Here is a 24,917-nt window from a genome sequence, read left to right as displayed (position 1 = left end):
ACGCCCCATCTCCGTCAGAGTTTTCCGGCTACAGTGTGCGTACACTGTGAAAAACATATTTATTTATTTATAAGCTCAGTATTTCAGAGTAGGTATCAATACTTTTTTATCGATCATAATATTGTTTATTTATTTATTTATTTTTACAGACTAAAATTCATGTATATATGATGTATTATATTAAATCCTACATATTTAATCAAAAATAGATTGTAACCACTTTAAAACATAATTTTTTTAAATGAACTTTTTTATAATAGAGTTTTTTTGTTTATTTGCGAGTATTTCTGCGGAAAGAAATAACGCCTAGAAAAAAATAGCAGTGGCAAAAACACGGAATCGTAACTGAAAATTTATTGTAAGCCACGTGCGATTTGAAAATGGCAAACAAAGTGCACCCGGCATCAGTGTGTGCGGTTGTTGAATGAGGTTGGGGGTATTTTAGGAAGGTAAAGGACAGGTGAGCCAGGGGAAAACCATGAAAGAGAGTTTTTGGTAGAGAGTACAGACAGAGAGAGTGGGAGGGACATCTTTCCCTTGGGTAAATCCAATTAAATTGTACTGAAACGAAATTTCGGACACCAACATTTTGTTTGTTTCGGCACAAAACCCCAAATACTTAAGCTCTTCAAATGTGGTTTCAAAATAATGACAACTTTTGATATTAAGCCCTCAAAAATAAGAAATTAAAACTGTAAGTTTTTAAATCCAAACTCAAATGAAAGTATTATATTTTAATTCTGAATTCATTTTCTGATATTTTTAAAGCCATTTTCTGTCTATTCTGTGAATGTCCTTGTTTCCACCGTCCTTATTGCTATAATTTTTCCCATTTTGTACAAAGCTCCTCTAATGTCAATGGCTTTTTTGCGAGACATAAAATGGATTGCTGAATTTGAAACAAAACCTGCAAAAAATTGCTCTTGCTCTTGCTCTTGCTCTTCACTTTAGTTCCTGGCCCTTTGTCCCAGTTCGATTTGGTGTTCAAATTGGAAACGGTGTTATGTGAACTAGATGGAGCATAGACGGTGGCCAGGAGGGGTCAGGGGGAACAGGAGGGCCAACAGACACATGGCCAAGTGAGACAGAAAGCCGCCGTAGGCACAAATACAAACACACACACAGGACGAACGAGAAGGACATGGCAGTCAGTCAAGTGTAAGAACAAAGTACTCGAGGGCATATCCCAGGCCGAGCTTAAAGAGGGCCAAAATGGTTCTGGCACCTGGTCTGGGGCCCAATCGTTGCGTTTGGGGTTCGGCTAGGGGTGTGGGGTATGGGGCCCATCAAACAGCATCCCCCTTCCCGCACCCTACCGTATTGACACACATAAAGTAGCTTAGTGACTGACAAATAACAAATAGACACGTAACTAAGCTAAGCTAGCTGGCAGGGCAGCAAACATTGATTTGATTAACTTTTGACAATGGACCTGAGAGGCCCGAAAAGGATTGTCCGGGTTGAAATTGGATAAAAATAGGTTACGAATCAGGCTGCATATCTTGCTATATGATGTTCAGGGGAGGCCTAATCGATTTACGAATCAAGTAGTATATCTTGCCGTATGATGTTCGGGGGAGGCCTAATCGATTTTGATTTAAACACACATGATATCGATTTATGGCAACAATTTCTGATGATATCATTTAATAGTGTAATATAAAAAGTGTCATGTACTTGGATCATATAGGACAAAATTCATGGATTTTCAAAAATATATATATAGGGTAGATACCTCCATTGATTTGATTAACTTTTGACAATGGACCTGAGTGGCCCGAAAATCATTGTCCGGCCTGAAATTGGATTAAAATAGCTAACGAAACAGACAGCACACCTTGGTGTACGATGTTTCGGGAAAACCAAATCGATCTTCACAGAGGTGTTTAAATAATATTTGTAAAAATGTGGATATCGATTTTTGGAAACTGTTTTCAAATCTAAGATACTTTTCTATCTATTCTCACTATGAAACCCATATAAAAGAGGCAAGGATTTCGGTAGTCTATTTTAGAGCGTACTAGCCAAACTTGGCAAAATATTCCTGTATGATAGATAGTATCTACTGGAATCCTTACTCCATTCAGGATTTTCTAATCTTACACTTTCCCATCACGCACAATGGAAAGTTTCTGCTTGTGAAAATTTGCAATTTTCGTTATTGTTTTGCTTTTGTGTTTGTCTTTTTATTCAGTTGTATGGATAGGGGGAATCCCTGCGGCGGAGTGAAGAACATGCGTGTGTGTGAGTAAGTCCGGTTCTGATTTCAATTCCGAGTGAGTGTGTGTGCCTCCTTGATTGTGTTTGTATGCCAGGGTGTGTGTTTACTTGGTATTGGCCACTTGGGTATAAATATAATTAAAAGCGGGATTTCATTTTGGATTTTCTTGCCGGTCTTTGCGTTGAAAGGGGTAAAAAAGATGATTGGCAAGAGGCGAGGCGAGGGGAACCCGAAAAGTAAGGGGAAATCCTCTGTGTGTGTCTGTGTGAGTGTTTGCAGGGGCATGCGATAGAGCCAAGGATAAGCATCTTATGAGCGTGGGTCCCAGTGTGACTCGAATCTGCCCTGAATGGCTTCCGCAGTAATAAAGTGGCAGCAGTTGAGGCAGTTCAGCACGAGCAGTTCGCCTGAAAAGTTCCGCCCAGCCAGAAGAGAGATAAGTCCGAAAGGGGAATTGGACGGATGAAAGAGCTCAAAGATTGAAATCGCTTCAGAGTGAAATTATCAACTCCAGCACTCCAGACTAGTTTAAAACACAGTCGTCAAAGAAAAAATTGAATAAAGTTAAACCTTTGGGGACGTTTTTATGATTTCAACAATTTTATTCCCACTGAACAATTTTTTTCAAGTTCAAACTGTTTAAAATGTGATTAGACTACATAGACCAAGTTTAGATAATATTTTAATTTTTATTTTAAGTTTAATTTATTTTAAATTGCATTTATATGCTCTTCACTGCACAGATTAAATTGAATTAGTAACTCCTTTTACTACTTAATATTTTCCACATTCAAATCAAGTCCTTTCTTTAATCAGGGTCCATAAATCTCTCTAGTCTTTAACATAAGTTTTACTTATTATACCCGTTACTCGTAGAGTAAAAGGGTATACTAGATTCGTCGGAAAGTATGTAACAGGCAGAAGGAAGCGTTTCCGACCCCATAAAGTATATATATTCTTGATCAGGATCACTACCCGAGTCGATCTAGCCATGTCCGTCTGTCCGTCTGTCCGTCTGTCTGTCCGGATGAACGCTGAGATCTCGGAAACTATGAGAGCTAGGCTATTGAGATTTGGCGTGCAGATTCCTGAGCTTCTTACGCAGCGCAAGTTTGTTTCAGTAGAGTGCCACGCCCACTCTAACGCCCACAAACCGCCCGAAACTGTGGCTCCTACAGTTTTGATGCTAGAATAAAAATTTTAACTGAAATGTATTGTTCTCATCAATACCTATCGATTGACTTAAAAAAAAGTTTGCCACGCCCACTTTTATGCCCACAAACCGCCCACAAACTTCAAAAAATCGTAAGTATGAACGTGGATATCTCGGAAACTATCAAGGATAGAGAACTGGGATCTCAGATTTAGATTCCGTAGCCTTGTGCGCAGCGCAAGTTTGTTACGAAAATATGCCACGCCCACTCTAACGCCCACAAACCGCCCAAGCCTGTGGCGCCCACAATTTTTATGCTAGATACAAAATTTTAACTGAACTGTATTGGTCTCGTCAATACCTATCGATTGACCCAAAAAAAAATTTGCCACGCCCACTCTAACGCCCATAACGCTTAAATCTGTCTACCGCCGATAGGTGGCGCATTTCAATCTCGCTTTGCTGCTTGCATATCTCCATTTCCCTTTGGTCCCTTAAGCTGAGTAACGGGTATCTAATAGTCGAGGTACTCGACTATAGCGTTCTTCCTTGTTTTTTCGTTTGATTCATCAGCACTTTAATTTAACCAAATATCTGAGAAAGCTTGGGAGATCGTACATTGTCCCACAGCAGCAAAAAAAATCCGGGTCAACTGGTCTAATCTGGAACAGCTAGCTTCCGTAGAAATGTCAAACATAAATCATTGAATCGCACATTGAAACTCCTGCAGCTCAGCTCCTCGCCCACAAAATCAGAGAGCGAAGTAGAAATTGAAATTCAAAGAGCATTCCACATATTTAATGTTTTGCACACGCCATTCAAATGCTAGCCAGGACGTTAAAGAGGCCCAGGACGCAGAGGTGGCTGAGGATGTGGATGAGGACGAGGACGAGAACGAGGACTTTCAGGACCAGGCCCAAAAACCGAACTGAACTAACAATTTATGCGCTCAGTGTGCGTTATTTATGATGCGAGCAATTTTAAGGGGGCGCTGCAAGATGCGAATTTCGGGCGATGAGCGGTGCTGGCACACAAAAAATGGCACAAACTTGCTATAAAATAAATTAATCTGCCGCACAACACTTGTCAAGTGGGCGTGCCCCGCCCTCCGACGCCCCTACTTTCCCACCCCCTTTTGTACGGTCTGGCTCATTTGGAGCGCCGTCATCATCATCATCCGGAGCATCTGGCGGGGCATTGTCGTCCTTGCTCCTCGTTTGTCCGCTCTTCTTCCATCCGTCCTCGCATCCTCTCTGTTTTTGGATCCGTTGGTACTATTTCCTTGTTTTTTTTAGAAGGTATGCTGTATGTAATCTCTACCAACATGGATTTCGATAACGTTTAAAGAACTTTAAGTAACGAACATCAACTTTTACAATATATGTTCTTAATATACCAAAGGATTTCGAGTACCTTTAAAGGAACTATAAGTCAGGAACATTATTTTGAAATGATTCTGTACTACAACTTATTATATCGACTTGGAATTTTAAGTATAAAATGAATGAAAAAATAGCAATTTCAGAAATGTTGGTTTTTAAGAACCCTATGTTCTTAAATTAAGCCCAAATTTTTCTTAAAACTTCCTTATTCGATCGATAACCAATCCTTAAAAACTAAGCTTTCATGAATTGTCTGCATATGAACGTTTCGATTGCCTTACAATTTATTTCTTAACTACAATCACAGGGTACTTAACAGTTTTGAAAAACATTACAGATCTTTGCTTCCCGGGTTTCTTCTTCAAGGGGACTTTCCTTCAGTGTCAATGCGACCATTGTTTCGCTTGTTTCGACTGCTGCTCGTGATTTTTCTTGGCTTTCCCTGGCGACTCCGCTTTCCCCGCTTTCCCTATTTCCCCGCTTTCCGCAACTCTTCACACCAAATGTGTTTACTTCTGCGCCATTTATCTTGCTTTGGCGCCTTGCTACTACAATAACCGAGTGGAAGCGAGAGGGAAGCGGTGTCGGAGAGAGACGGCTTGAGGCCTGGCCTTGCCGGAGCTTTCTTTCCGTTTCCTTTCTGCCGGGCTCTGTGAATGGAAAAGTCAGCAAGGAAATTCCGAAATGCCGCCATTGCTGTCCCTGTCCTTCCCGTCTTGGTAACAATTTCATTTTCCCCGCATAGTTTTCCCAGCGCTGGCTGCGTTTAATGGCAGGCAAGTGTTCCGCAGACGGATTATACTTTTTGGCCTGGCGAGTTGAATATGCAAACGAGACAAGATTTCTGCTGATTACTGGAGCGAATTTGGGTGGCCTACTTTTTGGGAAAGTTATGCAATCACAGCTAAAGCAAGTAAAACTTCTGCGTGGTGTTACTCCAATGTTCTTCATTAATAATTCATTATTTTAGTGATCAGTGTCAGGTGGACCACATGTAATCCCCTTCCTCTGGTCGAAAGTTTACCGCTCAAATCCTCCGGCACACAACTTGATGGTTGAGCAAAGACTTTGCTTGTTTAATAGCTGCCACTAAATCGCTAGTTAAACACAACACAGCAAACTGGCGATTACTTCGACACAAAGCCAGCGGCAAAATGGATCAACCAGAAGCCACTGAACGGCCAGCACTCGCGGCATTGTCGCTGAGTCCACACAATAAATACCAAAGTGCACCGGGATAAATAGGGAGGATGTTTAAAAATTATTACATATTAGCGACGAATTCAGTTGTAAGAAAAAAACACAGATATAGTTAGAGTATTGAGAACAAATGTGGTCGCAGTAGCTTTTTTTTCGCACTGTGTTAATGCTGAAACTAATAAAGCGAGTTATATTTATAGATGTTAAAATATATAATTTTTAGCCTCGTTTTTTAAAAACCTTCCTAAAAGAAGAGTATGAAATTATCAAAATATTCACTTTGCAGACATAACATACATCAAAATATACTTCGGTGTGGCTGTGTAAATTGCCGAATTTTAAATATCGATACAAAGAACTAATAAAAACGTTTTAATCATTTTTTTCCAATCAAATTCCAATAACCATTAGCCTCGCTAATCTGTTTTTTACTGCAAGTGTAATCAAGAAAAATACATTTTAGTTATTGAACTGTACACATTGCCACATAGGAATTGATTTCTGTAGCCTGGAGCTGTATTGATTAACATTCTAACCTTTCCATAACTAATCTATTTTCAGTGTAGGTTGCAGAAACAAACTAGAAAACTATACTCAAGGCTTTTGTTAGGAGCCCCGTACAGAAACCCATTGACAGTCGCCCATCGAAAGACCATTACTGAGCCGAGTCCAGCGCATACCCTTTCATTTTTCCATCAATCAGGTTGGGGCAAAACAATTTGTTAGCCAATCAGACCCCCTACCATTCTTCAAAAAATCTGTGTAAAATTTTGGAAGCGCAAAATTCGGAAAATTCAGCAAAGTGGTTGATATAATGTTTTTGGCCGCAGTACGCCACGGGCAGCTGGCGCTGACAGTGATGCACTGTCTATGAAGTCGGCGGAAAAAGTGCTGGCAAAAATTCTGCACCTAATGGCGGGGGCCGCATTCATATTTATTAACTTGGCCAGCGCAGAGACCCTGACCCGTGGCGTATGGGGCAAGTCAGCAACTAGGGCTGACCTTGCTGACAAATCTCACTTCAATCAACTGGGCGGGGCCGAGGGACCTCCGAGGATTCGGACCAAATGCGGAACGGGTATCAATCAATAGCCATTGATTCGAACCAGTGGGCGGGACTTGGTCTCGTTGGCGCCAATTAAGTGCCCATAAAAAACGAGCTCCATGCGCTGCCAGTTTGCCGCTTGTTGCCCGATTGTCTCAAAAGCCAGTGCACGTGTATGTGGGGATTAGTGCTTTTTCCATCATTTTCCTTCTCTTGAATTTGTTGGGTCTCCAAGTGGCCTTTAGGGCGATTCAAGCCTTGCAGATTCAGAGGGACGGTCCCAAATTCCGATTCCCATTGATTTTAACTCAAAAGTGATATTTTTCTAAAGTTCATAAGCCAAGATATTTGAAAGGCTTGAGAAGAAAGTAATTGTCCATTCCATCTTATACGTTTATATTTATTTGGTATAGCAATAGGTTGTTTAAATAAAGTTAAATGAACGATTATCATTCATATCATGACTTCTCTTCGAAACCATTTTTCAGCATATTCGATACTTCGGTATTGTTAATGTATCTGAAGTTTTCTTAAAAATAACTCGACACTACAAAATGTCCTCGAAAAATAGTATTGTAAACTTAAATGGTTTTTCTTCTTTAGAGTAAGAAATCCATTCTAGTTGAGCAATTAAAAATAACTTTAAGTCTATATTCTGTAGATAAAGTTAGCTGTTACTGTTAAAGCTACTAGGGTTGCCTTACGTCAAATTCCCCTCTTTGATGGTTTTGTATTTTCTATCAGGTCTTGTAGGTTACATCAAAAACTTACAAAAACTCTCTGTACAATGTAAACATCTTGTTGTTATATGAAGTTGGCGAAACCTAATATGTTTCCTGTTCAGCAACTGAAAAGTTGTTCCTTTATCAGAGAAGTCATCTCTGGGAACATCCCCAGATTAACAGTACCCATCGCTCCCTAGCAGTGTAGTGCAAAATGTTTGCCCAAGGAGCCAGCCACTCGCAAGTACTTCACATGCCCCACAATTCTGCGAGAAGGGGAGGAAAAGTACCGGGAAAAGTGGGGGAAAGGAGAAAGTAGAATGCCGAAGGGACGAGGATAGTGTCGAGGAAGTGTGTCAACTGAACCCACGGCAGTCAACATGGGCTCATGTTGTGTAGTGTTGCATACTTTTTGGCGCCTCAAATGTTTGCTCGGTTTGGGCGGGGCGGGGGCGTGGCCTGTCGGGGTGAACAGTCCTACATTAAAGCTATTTTGCATATCTGTTGCACTTTCCCTCCGAGCTGCGGCAGCCAGGCCAAAACCCAAATGTAATTAGCAAATGGATGTGCCAGTTCGTTCTTGGAAAACCAAGATTAATTAACTGGTTGTGGACTTTGGAGGCAACTCCAGCATTTTTAATAATTAAATGTTCTGCCAGGCTAGAGTTTTTTACAAGATTGCACCTCGGGGAGACATTGCGAAAATATTTTCCGAATTTTCATTACAGTGGCAATATTTTCCGTCTGCTTTCCGGAAATGATTTACCTTTCTCATGGAACCAATTAAATTAGTGTAGATTTTTCCAGTATGGCTATAATGAGGCAGTGCCTTACTATTTTTGGCTCTATTTTTGGTATTCATATAGATGTGTAGGAGCAACGTATATTTTACTCAGAAAAACTCAGAGAAAATCAGTAAGTTTTTGAAAGCTGAATACATTCAGTGCCTGTTATTGTTTATTGATTTAATTTCATTAAATATTTCTTTGGATTTTCAGTTACATGTTTTGTTTATTCGCAATAAAGATAAACACAATCAAGAGTTTTAAAAATACAATTAAATGCTTTGCAACGGTAATCGTTCAATATATTTAGCCTTAAAAACAAAGAATAACAGAAATGAAAATGGCCAACAATCTAATTGAATAATGCCAAGGATTCCAAGCCTCTACCTTGTGCAATTTCCCTTTATGTCTGTTTAAAGAAAAATAAAAAAAGGTATGGCCACTTCGATTATGTACATTTATTTTTAGATTCCGTCTTAAGCCTGCCCCACGGGTCCTGAGGCTCGTTTCCCCCCTGGCACATTGACCTTTTCCGCAAACAGGAGAAAGCTCTTCTTACACGGTTAGTGGGGAATGGAAAATAGGCAGGAAATGGACAGAAACAGGACGGGCTGGTCAAGAGTTGCCCTTGGGCAGACGTAATTCGCAAATTGACTGACAATCATGGGGCATGAAACACCTACTGAAGCTCTCGAGCGGTTTGCATTTTGATTGGGTCGAGTGGAAATTTAGAGCTTCCTAAGCAGATTTGACAGTTTGTTAGGTCGCTCCGGGCGGTTGGCTTCCCTCCAGGTTACGATTCTCGTTATCTTCCCATCCGGGAGCTCGTTTTTATGTCTGTAATTTTGAGTTCTTTTTATTTTTCGCACCGCCCTTCCTGTATTTGTCTTACTGCCTCGTTTCGAATTGCACACTTTATGGCAGACTCTAAAAAAAGGGGACCAACTCGCTTATTACTTTAAGTAGCTTCTAAGCTAACAAAAACGAGCGAATGGAAGGCTAGACAACAAAGAAGCTGCGGGGAGAAAGCAGGGAAAGCGGGGAGTGGAATTCAGAAAACAGAGAACATTTAAAGCCGCCGCTAAGTCGCCCGGAAAAGCAGATGAAAAACGTGCCCGGACTTAACATTTTTATGGCAGAGAGAGCTCTGTTTGCCGCGCTTTGCAGGCTCTCTCATATTTTGATTTGGCTCTGTTACCCGGTAATTTTTTGGCCTAAGCTTGGTATGATAAACTAAAAAATAAATAAATAAAATATTTGTTAAAATAAACCCAATTATAACAACTTTAATCTTCAAAACTCAATTAGAGTTAAAAAGTAGTGATTGGGGTTAAATAAGGGTTTTCAAGGACCTTAACAGTGTCCAACGGTTTCTGTAAGTTAACATTAGCAAAGACATTTACCATGTGATAACTGAAAATTCGCATGAGAGAAATAACATGCAGAACATATCACAGGACTTTTTAAAAATATGAATAATTTTATGTGTAAAATATAGTTTAAAGTAATTTATAGGTAGAAAAAAGTAAATGCCGAATAACCGGCATTTCGTTCTTTTTTGGATGCCCTTTGCCCCATTTAAATAATATCATATTATTAATGCCGTTCTGTTTTGGATGCCTTTTTTCCCATTTAAATAATATCATATTATTAATACCGCTCAACCTCGTTTTTCAAGGCAGCTACAATTTGCAGCCACCATCAAGGGGAGGAAATATTCAAAACGCCGGTCCCAAAATGTAATTTCCTCCTACATAATAATTATAAATATTATTCCAATTTTTCAAGCCCCCGTTCCGCACTCGAGCGGTTCTCGGGGAAAAGTTATCCACTCATCTCGCATGTCTAACGAGCATAAACGAGCCACCAACTCAGGCAGACAAGGCCAAGGAAAGTGGCTAATGCGTGTGGCAGAGGGGCGGAAAAGGTGGGAAACAGGGCGTATGAGTGATATGAATTCGCATGTGGGCGTGGGGGCGGAGTTCAACCCATCAGCTGACAGCTGTTGCTGCCACCCAACCACCAAATCTGAGGAGTCATTCGGGTGGCTGATTGCGCCATCTTCTGGTTTATATTTTTACGGTATTTTAATTTAATGCCTGTTGACATTTTGGTTACACCGCCGACAACAATGGCCTGGTCGGCACCTTGCTCCCGTTCCAATTACGAAACTTCCAGGCATTTCGTTTGCCTCGACAGATGTTGCGCCAAATTTACTTGGAGATAAATTGTTTGGTTTCCTTCTCCCAGCGCCCATGACTAGCTGTTGGGACACTTGTGGTCGAGTGGGGCGGTGGTTCGCTGCTTCAGTGGCTCAGTGCTTTCGGGGGACCCTACTCTTAATAATGTTTTTCGTATGCATGACAACGTTTGTGAATTGAGTTGTGCAGGGGCGGAGGGTGGCCAAGAGTTTGCTCATTAGTACCATTTTTTTAGACCGTCACGCAAATTGTTTTGATACGAAGGTAACCAAATGGAAACACTTGTCCGGTCTAATTAACGGCTGTAGATGCGAAACATTTAATTGCCGGCTAATCCCTAATGATGAAGTGGGAGATAGTAACAGAACTTAAGGAAACTTGGCCAAATAATTGAAACAGGTTACTATTTTTCAATATTTCCTGCACAAAAAGCATTATATGTACATCATTTTAAATCGGCTTAAAATATATTCAAAATTGTATATCGAATTTTAAAAGTATCTCAGATGTTGAACGCCCTGCCATACACCCACATTTCAATGGATTGAAAATGTACCCTTTATTCTGTCAGCGCCAAGATTGTGCAACAAAATCCATTCACCTAAATCTGCTGCACTTCCTGGCATTAAAACTCAATTTGCATTTTGAGAACAAATTTTTGGCTTTATCTGAAAGAAGCACAAGTCAAGCAAATGTAAATTTTCAGAACGACGATGATGGCGTTGCTGGCAGGGAAAATTGCATTATTGTTTGGCCAGGCCAAAGGTCGAAATGGTCGTAATTAATCACTTTAGGGGCAGGGAATGCCTTCGGCCCTGCGGTCACACCCACACACGTGGCCAAGGTAAGTCTTAAGCTTAATGCCTTTTGGCCATAAAAATCATAAGCCAGGTTATGGCTGGAATGCGGCAATAGGCTATGGTGTGTTGCACATGAAAGTTAAGCTCATAATCCATTTAATTGATTTATACACGTTTTAATGAAGCTGCAAAACAGGAAACCAGTTTAGTCACGTCCCTGCGCCCCAAAGCGTGTAAAATGCATTAGTTGCGCTTAATTAATACCGAAATGATTGCCTTAAGGACAATTCTCACCTCACCGTCGAGGGAAACGCTCTGCTAAAATCTAATCCCCGACAATTATGCACCGAAATTTGGGAAATTTCGCCACAGTTTTAATTAATATTTCCGCTACACTTACAACCCCACTACGAAATACACAAAATGCCGGTATGCTATAATTACAGTCGTAACAAGGAAATAAATTAGCTTCTGACCACGGGAAACCGACCGAATTATGTTGTTATGTTATGCCATCGGTTTTGTGGGTGGCAGAAAAGTTGATGGGGATTTGTGTCGGTTGTGGCATGCAATGTCCTGATAACGTTGTTGCTTTCACTCATTAACATGCCAAATGGGACGGGATATGGAAATGAGTTAGTTGGATTAAATTGATCCTGAACAGGGGATTAAAAGCTGCACAAGTCAAAGCAAAACTCGACAAACTTTGCTCTGCCATAACAATGTAGATGGAAAACAAACCTAGCTAAGTTTATTTCTTGTATGTAAGGATTAATATTTCAGCAACAGTTTACATTATATTACTTTACACTTACATTAGTTTGTGCCCAAATGGAACTCTTTTTTATTATAACCCTTTCATGACAGGTAAAATTTGTGTTAGGAGTAAATCGAAAAATCCTTTTTATATTCATGCAACATGGATAGAATCAACGACGAAGGCAAAAACCACAATGACAAAATCAGAACCCACAGAATTTGCATACCAATATGGCAAGCCCATCCCAAAAATAAGTTAAGCTAAAAAGCCCACAAACTCATACAGAGCAAAAAAAAAGATAAACAGACGTCGGCACTGCCAAAAAAAGAGAAAATAACTGAGGAATTTGTATTTATACAGTTGCCAGGTTTTGGGTGTAAAAAGACAAACAACAGCGGAGATGGTAGGGAAAAAAGAACAACAAGACAACAAGTTCCAGGAGCCCAAAGAAATGCAAACAACAAACTGGCAAACTAAAAGCGCATTTCGAAAATCGAAAAGACCCCAAAGAGCCACAAATATGCAACCGCAACAAACCAGCTCAAAAGCCACGCCCACTGTGTGTGTGTGTGGGTAAATGTGCGAATGTGTGTGTGCGTGTGGCAAGCGAGATAAATGCATGGAACGCGCACAATTAAATATTCAGAGCGAATATTTTTTGTCGGTTTTCGCCAGTTGCATTTCAGTTGAGTACCAACCACGCAACCAACTAACCAAAGATAAATAAAAATAGCAAATGGAGCTATAGATACTCTCTTTTATTTAAAAAAAATTCTAGTTCTTTGGGTATGCCTACTGTATAACTTAGTTTTTAGATTGTCTATTAAATTCCGCCAAGAAAAGATATTTAAATATTTCCAGTAATGGCTTTTTAGAGTTATGCCTGCTATATAACTAAATTCTTTAAGGTCTACTTTATACTTCATCATAAAAATATTTTAAAATATATCTATCCTTTTTTATTAGCTTTATATTTTGGTAACTCAACTCCTCTTAGGTATCAACGAATTCGTATTGAACCAATCTTGTTGAATGTAAAATGCCCGAAGTAAAAAGTTTCTTTCAGAATGTTGTTTAAACACGTCGGGTAGGATATGCTCTTACCAGAAGCAATGCAGCCGTTTCATCAGCATTTTGGATAGGTTACAAAAAGGTGTGCAATTATTTATTCACCAGGCAAAAGTTCAGGTACTTTTAAAACTTAAACTCCGAATTTTACAAGTGGTTATCAACCAGAATAACTGGTATCTGCCGTATCTGAACTAAGCAATACCATGCATTATGCTTTAAGTTGCCCTGTTTGTGCAGCACCAATTACTTCTTTGTAAACGATTTTTCAATCCCAAAAGCTTAAAAAGCCTTGAAATGAATATCCTTTTCGCGGGCTTTGTGGCCAATCGACTGGGAAAGGGGAAAACGCGACCAACAAAGCTGCTTGCGGTGCATGTGAAAAGAGTTGGAAAAGCGGAAAAGCAAGCAGGCCCAGCTGTCAAAGGAACAGGTATGCCCGTGTGCGTCCGGGATCTGCATATAGGAAAAGGACTCCGAGCAGCTGTCAGAGGAAGGGCCTATCCCATGTCGATGGCGACAATGATGGCGGTGATGATGATGACAGCGATGGCGTGGCGGATGCGGTTTCCGCTTCCGGTTTGCGGTCTAAGGCTGGAGAAGCGGACTTCTCCAGTCTAAGCTGTGTCCATTTGCCCTTATCAGGCGTTAACATACACATTTCGGGTACATTTCTGGTATTTGTGTATCCATTTTGTGTGCTGAAGTTTTCCCATTTAAATGGGACAACTTCCTGGCCCTTGAATTGACACTGGCCCAACAGTTCCGCACAGCCCCCTCAGCTGCAAAAGGGAAAAGTTACTCGGCTGCATTTCCTGCTGCAAAATGTTGCATTTCCTATGCTTCTCTGGACACTGGGCAAAGTTTTGGGGCTAAACTTATTTTCATGATTAAGTGGGCCAGCTGAGGGCGTAAAGCCAATGAATCGACTTCGCAGCAAACAGGTTTAGCTGAAGGTCCTATGAGCGCACATGGATATGCAATTATCTTCCACACTGCTTAATGTTTTAATTGCGTTTTGCTAAGAATCCTTGAACCGGCATCTCCATATCCACCTAGCCAGCTCAAAAGAGACTCATATTTTCATTATTATTACTTTTCCAGCTCTGACAATGAAAGAGGGTCAAAAATATGCACGCACACATGGGCACAAACAGAAATAACCGGGGGTTACGGGGATGCCGGGAGGTTCGTCCAGTTTGCAGTTGCACCAGGGCGTATACGTAATTTGCATTACAATGAACTCAACAGACCCCCCTTGCCCCGCCGCCCGTCGTTCATTGCTGCAAGGTGTATAATTTTGATAGCAATTCTACAAAGGCCACAGGACTGCGGTTGGAGGGGGGCTGGAGATGGTAGATTGGGGGGGCAGATGGAAAGTTGAGGGGCTTGGTGAACGCTGCATTTCAATTGGAATAACAATAATTGTTTGCAGCAGCCACAGCAACAGAAACGCCCCCTCTTCCCGCCCCAAAAATCCCCCTTGCCCTGCACATTGTATTGCTTTGTTTTGTGGCCTGGCAATTCTTGCTCTTCTGGCGCTTTCTCCTCCTCAATTTCTCCACTCTCCCCTTCCACTTTCCCCGGGCATTCACATGGAAATGGCAAGAGCGGATGTTGAGTGTCAGTGACTGCCACGCCCCCTCCAATGGCGCCTCCCCAGACGGGCTATCTAACCTTTTGTTGCTGGGAAAACCACTTGGATCCAGTCCAACTCATACGATTGCACAGAAAACTCTATGAGCAATTAAGTGCAAAACAAAACAAATACATTTAAGTAGCTGAGAGAAAGTATCTATTTAATTTAATATTTTACAGATACAAACAATATGGTTCAAGCTTATGCATAGAACGTCTTTTTGGGAAAAAAGATTTAAGCCACACAAATTAAATTGCAAAAATCAAAATAAAATACGAGTTTGCTACTAGTAAATATTGTATACCAAACATACCACCTATTTCCAACTCGCTTAAAATTTGCAACACATTGAGCTCAATAATTTAGTAGCTTTAAGAGGGATGTTAGGTTCCTTAAAAATGTCACTTAATCTTGGTTAAGCAGTTTATCGCTGCTCATCCCAAAAAGTTTTTCCAGTTCCTAACCCCTTTTGTACCTCTGGCTGAGAAAATGTTTTTCCCCACTTCACGCTCTAAGTGATTTTCAATTATGAAGCGCGACAGTTGAAGGTGGAAGTCGGGGTTCAGTGGGTGGGACAACAATAGCAGCTGAATTTTCAAGGTATGGGGATAAAGTTTTACCTGGCGAAGGGGAATGTAAAAAATGTATTGCATAAAAAGTTTTTAATTGCCACGTGCTCTTGGCCAAAAAAAAAAGAACGAGCAAAAGGGGGAATTTGTTGCAGTAATTAGTTGGGCCTGCTTCAAGCTGCAAATTAAGCCATAATTATGCACAGCCAGCGACACTTTGAAGGAGTTGACTGAGCCATCAAGGGGCCCAGTGCCACTGGTGCTCCCCCCAAAACCCCCAACCAACAAAACCCCAACCTCAGGCATCGCAAAGTCTAACCACAACAATTGGCCAACAAGTTGTCGCTGGTCAACAGTTCATGCAACATCAACACCAAAAAAAAAGGATACAAAATATTTGCTTAAAACATAAAGTTGGTCCCCGGCGAGGAATTGAGCTGAAACGCGTGGGAAAGCAACGGGAACGGCAACATGGGAACGAGTGGAACACTCCGACTTTCTCCCTGCAAAAAGGACTCGCCGCGGAGCAACAAGATGGAAAGGCGCCGACAATTGCAGCTGCCTTGTATTCTCGGATTCCTGGATTCCTGTATTCTGGTCATAGACCATTTTCCAGCATTGTTATGCCAGATTGCTGGTGATGGGTGGGGGGTGCAGATGGGTGACAAGTGGGCTGAGTGGGGCGAACATGACTGATAAGCGTGGCAGCGACGCTGTCAAAGGTTGTGATTGATGCACACAGGTTGTAGCTGCTGTCAGGACAGTGGACATTAAGTGCGAAAAACGATCAACTGCAATTGAGCTGTGTCCTGGAAGACAAAAAAAGCAATGCAAGCAGGTTAATAGTAAAAACAAATCATTTTCTCGAATTTTTTGAAACATGCTATTGCATACATATCAATTTTATAAACTGCAAATCAGTCAATGTGTGTATGCCTTAACTTAAACACATTTTCTCCATTAGAAAAAACCAAAAAAATAATGAATAGAGTTCATGAATGGAGTGATCTAATACAAAATAATTTAACTTATATGTTCTCGAGTGGAAAAGTATTATTTTTAAGGTTTATTTCCAGGTTTATAAATGTAACTTTTTATATATCAACAAATTGTATGCTTAAAGTTAAAAACTAAAGCAACAGGAATAGGCAGCCATTGCTACTTATGCCTTAGGCTGTCTTAAATAATATATATAAGTAATTAATATGTTATGTTGCATTATCAGTTAGCTTACACTTGCTAACAAGTAAAAATAGATTCTTTAAAAAATTTTTTATTTCTATAGGTAAAATGATTTTTTATGGTTTGTAAATTTTTAGTTTTACGTTAAATTTACTACGGTAAGTAATGATATTTTCTAAAATATAACTATGGACATTTAAAAAATATAACTTAATCATACATGATTAGTTGTTTTGGTATTTACTTATGAGTTCCTTCAATTCTATCATAGAAGTTCTATGGTTCATTTTTCACGACTAAGTTACCAAGGCTCCACTGTACCATAATTGCTGTTGGTCTTTCACCTTTGCCACTGTCGGCGCACTAACTGTAAACGATGTTTTCTCGATGAAGCTCAACTGCAGGCAGTCACACATGCACACGTGCACGCGCACAGGTGCAAGGACACTCACCTGGACACATACGAGCACACCCAAAGAGGTGTGCGTGTGTGGGACCTCGTTTCTCAGCAGGAGGTTTGTTTTCCACCTAGCCACTAATGTCTTTTTCTTGCTCTTTTTTTTGCCGACCGCCCACTTGGCCTTTGGCACTTTGTCAATGCGCAAACAAAAACGAATTGCACACAGGATTATCGAGGAACACACATACGCACAGGTGTGCCCACTGTCCCACTCACCTTTCGCTTTGCATTTCATGGCTACCCATGGCTTTTATTCCTTAATCAAACAGCAGGAGGCCCAACAAGGAATGGCTATGAGAAAATAAAAGAAATCATTTTTGTGGTGCTATAAAAAACACCATAATAGTTTTTCAGAACAAAAGTTACACCGCTATTGTTGATTTACAGTCGATTTGTATTTTTAGAACTTAATGGAGTGGTTCCTGTGTTTGTCTATAAAGTCAAACTTTTTATGACAGGTCAAAACTTCCTATAGGAAAAAGTAACTATTTGTGTAGAACTGTCTGGCGGCAATAGTATATATTTTGTAGTTCAAAATGGAAGAGGAACATGTGGTAAGCATTGCGGTTCCGGAGAAGAAGCCATGTGGCGGAATCCAACCGCCGCCCATTTACCAGAAGCTGATGGTGGAGAACCTGACCATGATCCGACCGCCCATCCTGAAGATCTACTACTGGGAGAGCTTCGACATCGCTGGGTGAGAAGGATATCAAGAAGAATCCTAGCTATATCCTTACTACTTGTTTTTCCCCTATATAGCCTGAATAGAAAGCTGCGCTCTAACCGCGTAGAGCACGAGCACACATTTTCGGTCCCCATCCGCCAGATCCACAGTCACCCCCTCAAAATGGTCTTTTGGCTGCGTAACCTCTCCCCAAAGAATGCCACATTGACCCTTAAACGAATCCAAAACTGCCACTGCCAGCCTCTCCAAACCCAAGTTGGATTTAATCAGTTTCGCCAGCTATTCCACTGCCCGCACCGTAGACTGCTCAACATCAACCAGGAGATCCTGGCCATCAAACCAGATGAGGTGGTGGCCCTTACAGTCACCGCCTTTTTCTTCCTCTACGGCGAACACCTGCTCACCTACGAAGTTCAGTAAGTCATCGCAGATAGATACATAATATTTCTGGTAGCTAACATAAACAACTTAATTTATTAATTTATTTCAGCACCGAGGACAAACGCAAGTTTCTTTGGCACTTTCACCTGGAGATCTCATCCTTCGACCCCGAAAAGTGTCTTCTTTCCAAAGAGCTGCTGCCAGTAAATATAAAAAACTATTACCATACAACGCAGCCTTTGTGGGTGCAAAATATCACGATGTCCCACTTGTCCTTCTCGTTCGCTTCGAGGGATCGGGGCCTCAAGCTGCTCAATATGAATCTCACCGTTCCCAGACAGAGTGTGTGGCCCCTCCTGGTGGACTATCGACCCCTGGACTACGAAAATGAGGTATACTCTTAAATAGATCATATTTATTAAATTATATATTACATCTTTCGCATTTGTAACAGGCAGAAATTATCATGTCCTTTGATAATATCAAGGCTCGCTACAAGATCAAGGCTCGAGGTGTCCTGGCAGATGAAAAGGAGCAGACGGATATGCCCTTGAAGGAGCGCGAATGTGCCGACTTCCTTAATATAATCTATCCCAATAGGTTGAGCTTTGAGGTCTGCCTGCGGGAAGATCGGACGCAGCTGGTCAATGTCCACAACTACGGGCAGAAGTGCATGGAGTTCCGCTGGCAAAGGTACGACATCCTTGAATTCATCATTTTATTAGGGTTTAACTTATTCCCATTTCAGCTACATCATCAACGAGTTCTTCTCGGTAGTGTTCAATCCACCCATTTTCCGGCTCAAGGGCCACCACTCCAAGCTGTGCGAGATCAAGGTGTCCGTGTTCGAGCGGCTGGTGCACTTCAGGCGCATTCCCATCGTGTTGGAGGTGCACCGCATCCTCGACCGTGCCACTCTGATCGCCAAGCAGGAACTGGAGGAGGTCGAATCCATCGACGATCCGAAGTGGAAGGAAGACAGCTATGTGGAGCACGTCTTTCTGCACCTGAACATCCGCAGCACTCTGAAGCCCGCTCTGGACACCTCCGAGGAATTGGAGCCCGGAGAAAGAATTGATCCCACGGCTGGTCCTGAGCCCTGCTCACAATTCGGTGCTGGAGCTGGCGGGGGAATAGGATCGGGAGACGGTCCTGCGCCACCAACTCTGCAAACCGAGGAGCAGCGAAAGGAGGCGGAGCGCAAAGAGCTGATCTCCCGACTGGTGGCCAAGAGCAAGCTCAACTCCAACGAGGTCATCGAACTGAGCATGGCCATCGACCAGCGGATCACCATTTTCGAGAAGCTCTTCTGGAAGTATCTCAGCAAGTCCAAGTTCATGCGCATCAGCGCGGAACGCAAGCGGCAGAAGTTGGTCAAGACCTACGAGCAAGTAATAGCGCCCGATGACACTATTCCTCCGGAGACTACCACGGAAATTGATAGAAAGTAAGTAAATGATTGAGCCTTTTATAACCGAATAGTCGGAATAATAACTTTTATCATTTGAAAGTATTTTATAAATAGTTTTAAATATGACATAAGTTAATTGTAATCTATGGTGAAAGTACCTAAATATACATTGACTTTGAGTCGATGTCCTATACTTTTAACTTTTTGTAATTTTATAAACTTAAGATACATATATTTAATCCGTCAATTAAGTAAACCTGCAATAATAATTTAGTCCGGCCGAAAGTCATAGCAACTATGGCCGATACCTCCCTGTACCTTAAGTTTTAAACTTTTGGCAACAGTGTACAATAAATTTAATCAGTCAACATTTCATCCAACACGTTACCTAGCACATTAAAAACGTATTAATTTCTTTCCTATTTTGCAGCCATATAATAGAGATATTGTCCAGACTGATGCAGGAGGCCATCAACGACTTGGCCAAGAATTGGGTCTTCATCCCGTCGCAGTACTACGAACGCAACCATTAAGTGCTCCCGCCGTTAACTAAATGCATTGCCCAGTACCGATTCGCCTGCAATCCATGCCCGTTTCCTTGGTTTTTCTGGTCGGTTAATGCGTTGCATTCCATTTTGGGCTGTCTGCACCGCAATTTATGTAAGATTTCGCATGAGTTGAGAGCCAACGCCTTTGCCTTCCGTTACGAACATTCTGGCCAATTTATGTGTCCGCATGCAGCCTTTTAGGGTTTTCCACGTAGACAGAGGGCGTGACAGGGGGCATTTTACGCGAGGATGTGTTTTCGGCCCATACTTTTTGTTTGGGTGGGTAGTTTTCCAAGTGGTCAAAAGGTTGCCTGTGGAGTTTCAAATGCTCGCATGTATCCTCTTACTTTTCGTATGAATCGATTCTAATTTCTAGGTTAGTTCTTTAAATTTTATACCCAACTTACAGGGTTCATCAATGTTGGTTAAACTTAATTCTATTAATCCATTCTATTTTAGTTTGGACTTATTACCTAAGACTCATTTAATCTCGCAATGAGCCTCGAAATAGGCCTAGCAATGACCCCCGAAATTAGCCCCGCAACGAGCCTCTCAAAGAGCCTGCCAAGAGGCCTGGCATAAGTGAACGCAATAAGGATTAAAGGATCTCAATTATCCTGCCAATTAGTCTGGCTAAAAGCATCGCTGTAAGCCTAGGAAAAGGATCGAAATAGGCCTAACAATAAGCCTTGCAAAGACCCTCATAATAAGCCCGGTAATACGCCTGGCAATAAGTCTGGTAATAAGCCTGCCAATAAGCCCAGAACAAGCCTAGCAAAAACCCTAGCAATAAGCCAAGCTATATATATACACAAAGAAATGAAAACCTACTGTCACCGATCGTTACGAGTTATAAATCAATCGAAAGGAATCGCAAAAACTAAAAGGATTGCATACCAAGACAAAAAAAATCAATTGTTTTGGGAGAAAGAGCGGTGAAAGTGTAAAATTGAAAATTTAGAACATTTGACCTGTTGGGGCCGTTAGGGATAAATGCACAAGTTCATTAGACTAGTTGCTTTCTCACTTAAATAAAATAATAAACGTGTATTTATTCATCAGATCGAATAATAATATTTCATCACAAAAGTTGATATCAGAACTTTTGTATTTTGAAGGTGCGATCGTCACTAGACTTATATCGTCATTCTCATTGCTCTTAGAGTTAAAGGGTATACAAGATTCGTCAGAAAATATGTAACAGCTAAAAGAAAGTGTTTCATACGTCTCCGTATGAACTCGTTGATCTCGGAAAATATAAATGCTAATCGGACCATTTAATATATACTTATCCTTACACAACCTGATAATATGCAACTTTTACAGACTGAGGAACTTGGGGGGAGAAGTTTATCGAGGAGGTCAGAGAGCTTTCCCCAAATGTTCTAAGTGCAAAGCACAGTTTTATTGTTAGTACTCGTTTAATTTAAGAGAAAGTCTGGTTATATGTACCAAAAGCGTAAAATAGCAAAGATAAATCTTTTGCTATTATACAAAAATATACAAATAAAATATTTTATTACAATGTACATAAATAAATGAAGTCAAATTTTCCAATTATCTTTTTAAAAATGTTGCGACCTTCTCCCCCTTTTTTCTCCTATTTTTTATATTATCCATTCTCGTTCTTCTCCTGTTCCTACACTTTTATCAAGCTAAAAAATGCAATATTTTTGAATCAAGGCGCCAAGTGTTCTTCCTCTTCATGAACATGAATCAAAAGTTTCCTGAGCTGGTAACACCAACCTCGGCTTTCTCTTTGACCCCCATTCTGCATAGCAACAACTCCTTTCCCCTTAAGATGAGACAGCATTTTTTCGGTCTGGCAACGCTTGATTCTTTTAATTTTGAGAAATTTTAAAATATTCTTTTAAAACATTGCATACTTTCAGGTACCGGTCACTTTTATCCGCTTTCTGATTGGTATTTATCCGATACACACTCGCCAGTTAGCGCAGGCACCTTATTGCCATAGCGGAGGCAGCCCCTAATAGCCGATACACCCACCTTACATCTTAGCGTGACCGTCTCGAATAGTTTTGGTATATTTGAAAGTACCAGTTTCGTATGAGAAGTATATTTTTAGAACCGGACGGCATAATTTATCGATAATTCCGCCGTCCATCTCTAACCGCGTCACTTTTTATTTTAAAAATTGCAAACCAAACGTAAATTTGAGCATTCAAACGTAACCCAATTGTGATAAAAACCAAGAAGCGCAGGCCAAAGAAGCATTTGCAGAGATAATCGAGTGAGCAGCATCCGTTGGCAGTTGGAAGTTTCGAGATTCGAGGAAGCCGCCTTCGCCGGTCCAAAAAAGAGACGCCGAATTCCGCAGCGCGCACTCCGCATTCGCAACCGCATTCCTGAGCAATTCCAGGAAACACCAGGTGCCGGCACGATGAGCAAGGATATTTACTACTCGGACAAGTACTACGACGAGCAGTTCGAGTACAGGTTAGTAGTGCCCTGGTAATTGGGTCAAGCGAGGCAACTGTAAATTACCCTCCTCCCTCCCCACCCCGCAGACATGTGGTTTTGCCCAAGGAACTGGTCAAAATGGTGCCCAAGACCCATCTGATGACGGAGGCCGAGTGGCGATCCATTGGCGTCCAGCAGTCGCGCGGGTGGATCCACTACATGATCCACAAACCGGAGCCCCACATCCTGCTCTTTCGGCGCCCCAAAACGGATTAGCCGTAGCAGATACTACGCATACACACTTCTATAGCACATAGCACATAGCACATACCTATATATCCGGCAGCTGCTGCCGATAATTTGTATTTTGTATTGGCGGCGGTGGTGGTTGCTGCGGAACAACCAACTGTTGCACAAACATCAACAACAACAACAACAACATCATTATCATCATAGGTACTCATTACGTACGAATCCCTCTAGAAACTACTAGTACTTCTTATGCCGTGTGCTTTGTAATACTCTTATTTTACCATGTTTGCCCCGCTATCAACATCCTTACCTCCTACCTATAGATATAGCACCTAGAGCTAAAGCTAAGATTGCCATTTTCATACACCTCAGGCCTGGGAGAGAGCACTGAGGTGGTATTCCTGAATCATTCCCTGAACTCCCACACATTTTACCATGTTTTATGTTGCCATTTCGAAACGGAGGCGAAAATAAGAATTTTGCTCACTTTTTATAAGTTTTAATGAAATCTGATTTGTGATCTTGAAATTCTTAATCAATAATACATATACACATAATATAATGAACTTAAAATAAATATGTTTAATGTATTGAGAAGCTTGAGGCGTTGATTGCTTGAAGTTTTCCCAAATCGATCAAAATTATATGTTTCACTTATTGAGTTTTGGGTGCAGATGGTTAAAACGAAATCGTCACCGAACTTGAGATGCACCGTCGAAAATTCTATGAATGGATACGAGTAAGTTGATTATATGGTTTTAATCATCAGTAAGCTTTATACTTCATTTAATTTCAGGAAATCAACGAATCCGGTCTAAACCTTAAGATCTGATAAGTCGTTGGCCATTTCTGACCAGGCTACAATTTGTTATAACATGTAATAACAGGTAAGTTAAAAGTATTACTCTGAAGTTCTATTTTTCTTAGAAATTAGTCTCCCCAAATCTTCTAAACTAAGTTTGGTTTAAATCTATCCCATAATTCTTAAGAGTAGTAAGCTAGTTCCAAAAGTTGTTAATGTTGTCCCATAACTCTAATTCACGAGATGGAAGATGACTCCATTTCTTCCTACTATAAACCTATATTTCAATTGTTTCTTAGGACTCCTGGCAAAGGCTCATCCTCATTACAAGATACTTTCTGACTTAACTTGGGTCCACACACACCGACGAGTATCTAATTATTTAGTTATTTATATACCACAACATAGCAACACGATTGGCGTGCAATTTCCAACCACAACTTTGTGGGCTGGTGTGTGATTTCTGAAATTTCTAGTGTCAAAAATGAAGATCGACAGTTCCGGTCCGAATGTGTGTGTCGTGCCCAGGGCAGCACCTCACCTCTCCACATGAGAAAGCGGTGACCCATCCGAAGGGGCCGATAAAGTGGGCCGGGGAGACCACAACCCCGGCTGGGACTACCACGTTTAGGGACTACGGCTGTCAACTGTGGCCAGCCACTTAGCAGCATCCCATCCTCCGGCCTGCTCTTCCGCAGTTAGAGCATACCACACTCATTTCCCACCAGCATGGAACTGGAACTGGCCCCCAAGGCAAATCGAATTGAAGCAGATCAAAGGCAGCTGCAGCTGTGATGATGCTGCTGCTGATTTTTATTGCTTTATTTCTGCTGCTGATATTTATTGTGGTACGAATATGAAACCGGAAACGCTCGACTAACATTCTTTCGGTCAGCCTAGGACCCGGACCCACTTTCTTGCTGGTTCCCTTGGATTCCTGGCCATTGTATTGCCGGCACACTCAATCAGGTTCAAGTAGTCCATGGTTATGGCCATTGTTCCCGCTTTTTCGGGGTGGTTTGTCACGATCATTTCAGTATTTATGAGGTGTATTCATAGCTGGGATTGGGTAATGCACAAACTTGACCCACTTATAGGGCGAGCATGTTGTGACATAATAACAAACCAGATCTAAACAGAATCTTGCTTTCTTTTATCCAGCACAGAGCAAGACCTTGAAGCGGCCGGAAAATACCCTGATTGCCATTCAACACAATGCGAGGATGATCA

At 41.2% G+C, this 24,917-nt stretch overlaps 2 protein-coding genes across 2 annotated transcripts; both read left to right on the top strand.

Moving 5' to 3' along the window:
• The first annotated feature begins 17,635 nt into the window (after window positions 1-17,635).
• Window positions 17,636-20,275, top strand: LOC119546639. Its single transcript, XM_037853083.1, has 6 exons — window positions 17,636-17,884; window positions 17,947-18,288; window positions 18,363-18,645; window positions 18,708-18,946; window positions 19,002-19,700; window positions 20,095-20,275. Exons 1-6 carry the CDS (start codon window positions 17,724-17,726, stop codon window positions 20,195-20,197), a joined length of 1,827 nt encoding a protein of 608 aa, XP_037709011.1. The 5' UTR covers window positions 17,636-17,723; the 3' UTR covers window positions 20,198-20,275.
• A 2,059-nt stretch (window positions 20,276-22,334) lies between these two features.
• LOC119546640 (cyclin-dependent kinases regulatory subunit) lies at window positions 22,335-23,487 on the top strand. Its single transcript, XM_037853084.1, has 2 exons — window positions 22,335-22,669; window positions 22,741-23,487. The coding sequence occupies exons 1-2, from the start codon at window positions 22,614-22,616 to the stop codon at window positions 22,907-22,909; spliced, it is 225 nt and encodes a 74-aa protein (XP_037709012.1). The 5' UTR covers window positions 22,335-22,613; the 3' UTR covers window positions 22,910-23,487.
• Window positions 23,488-24,917: the final 1,430 nt, after the last annotated feature.

This window comes from Drosophila subpulchrella, chromosome 2L, assembly GCF_014743375.2.
Source record: "Drosophila subpulchrella strain 33 F10 #4 breed RU33 chromosome 2L, RU_Dsub_v1.1 Primary Assembly, whole genome shotgun sequence".
Classification (NCBI taxonomy): Eukaryota; Metazoa; Arthropoda; class Insecta; order Diptera; family Drosophilidae; genus Drosophila; species Drosophila subpulchrella.
The sequence above is the reverse complement of the archived record's forward strand: the minus strand, read 5'-3'. Positions and strand labels throughout refer to the sequence as shown.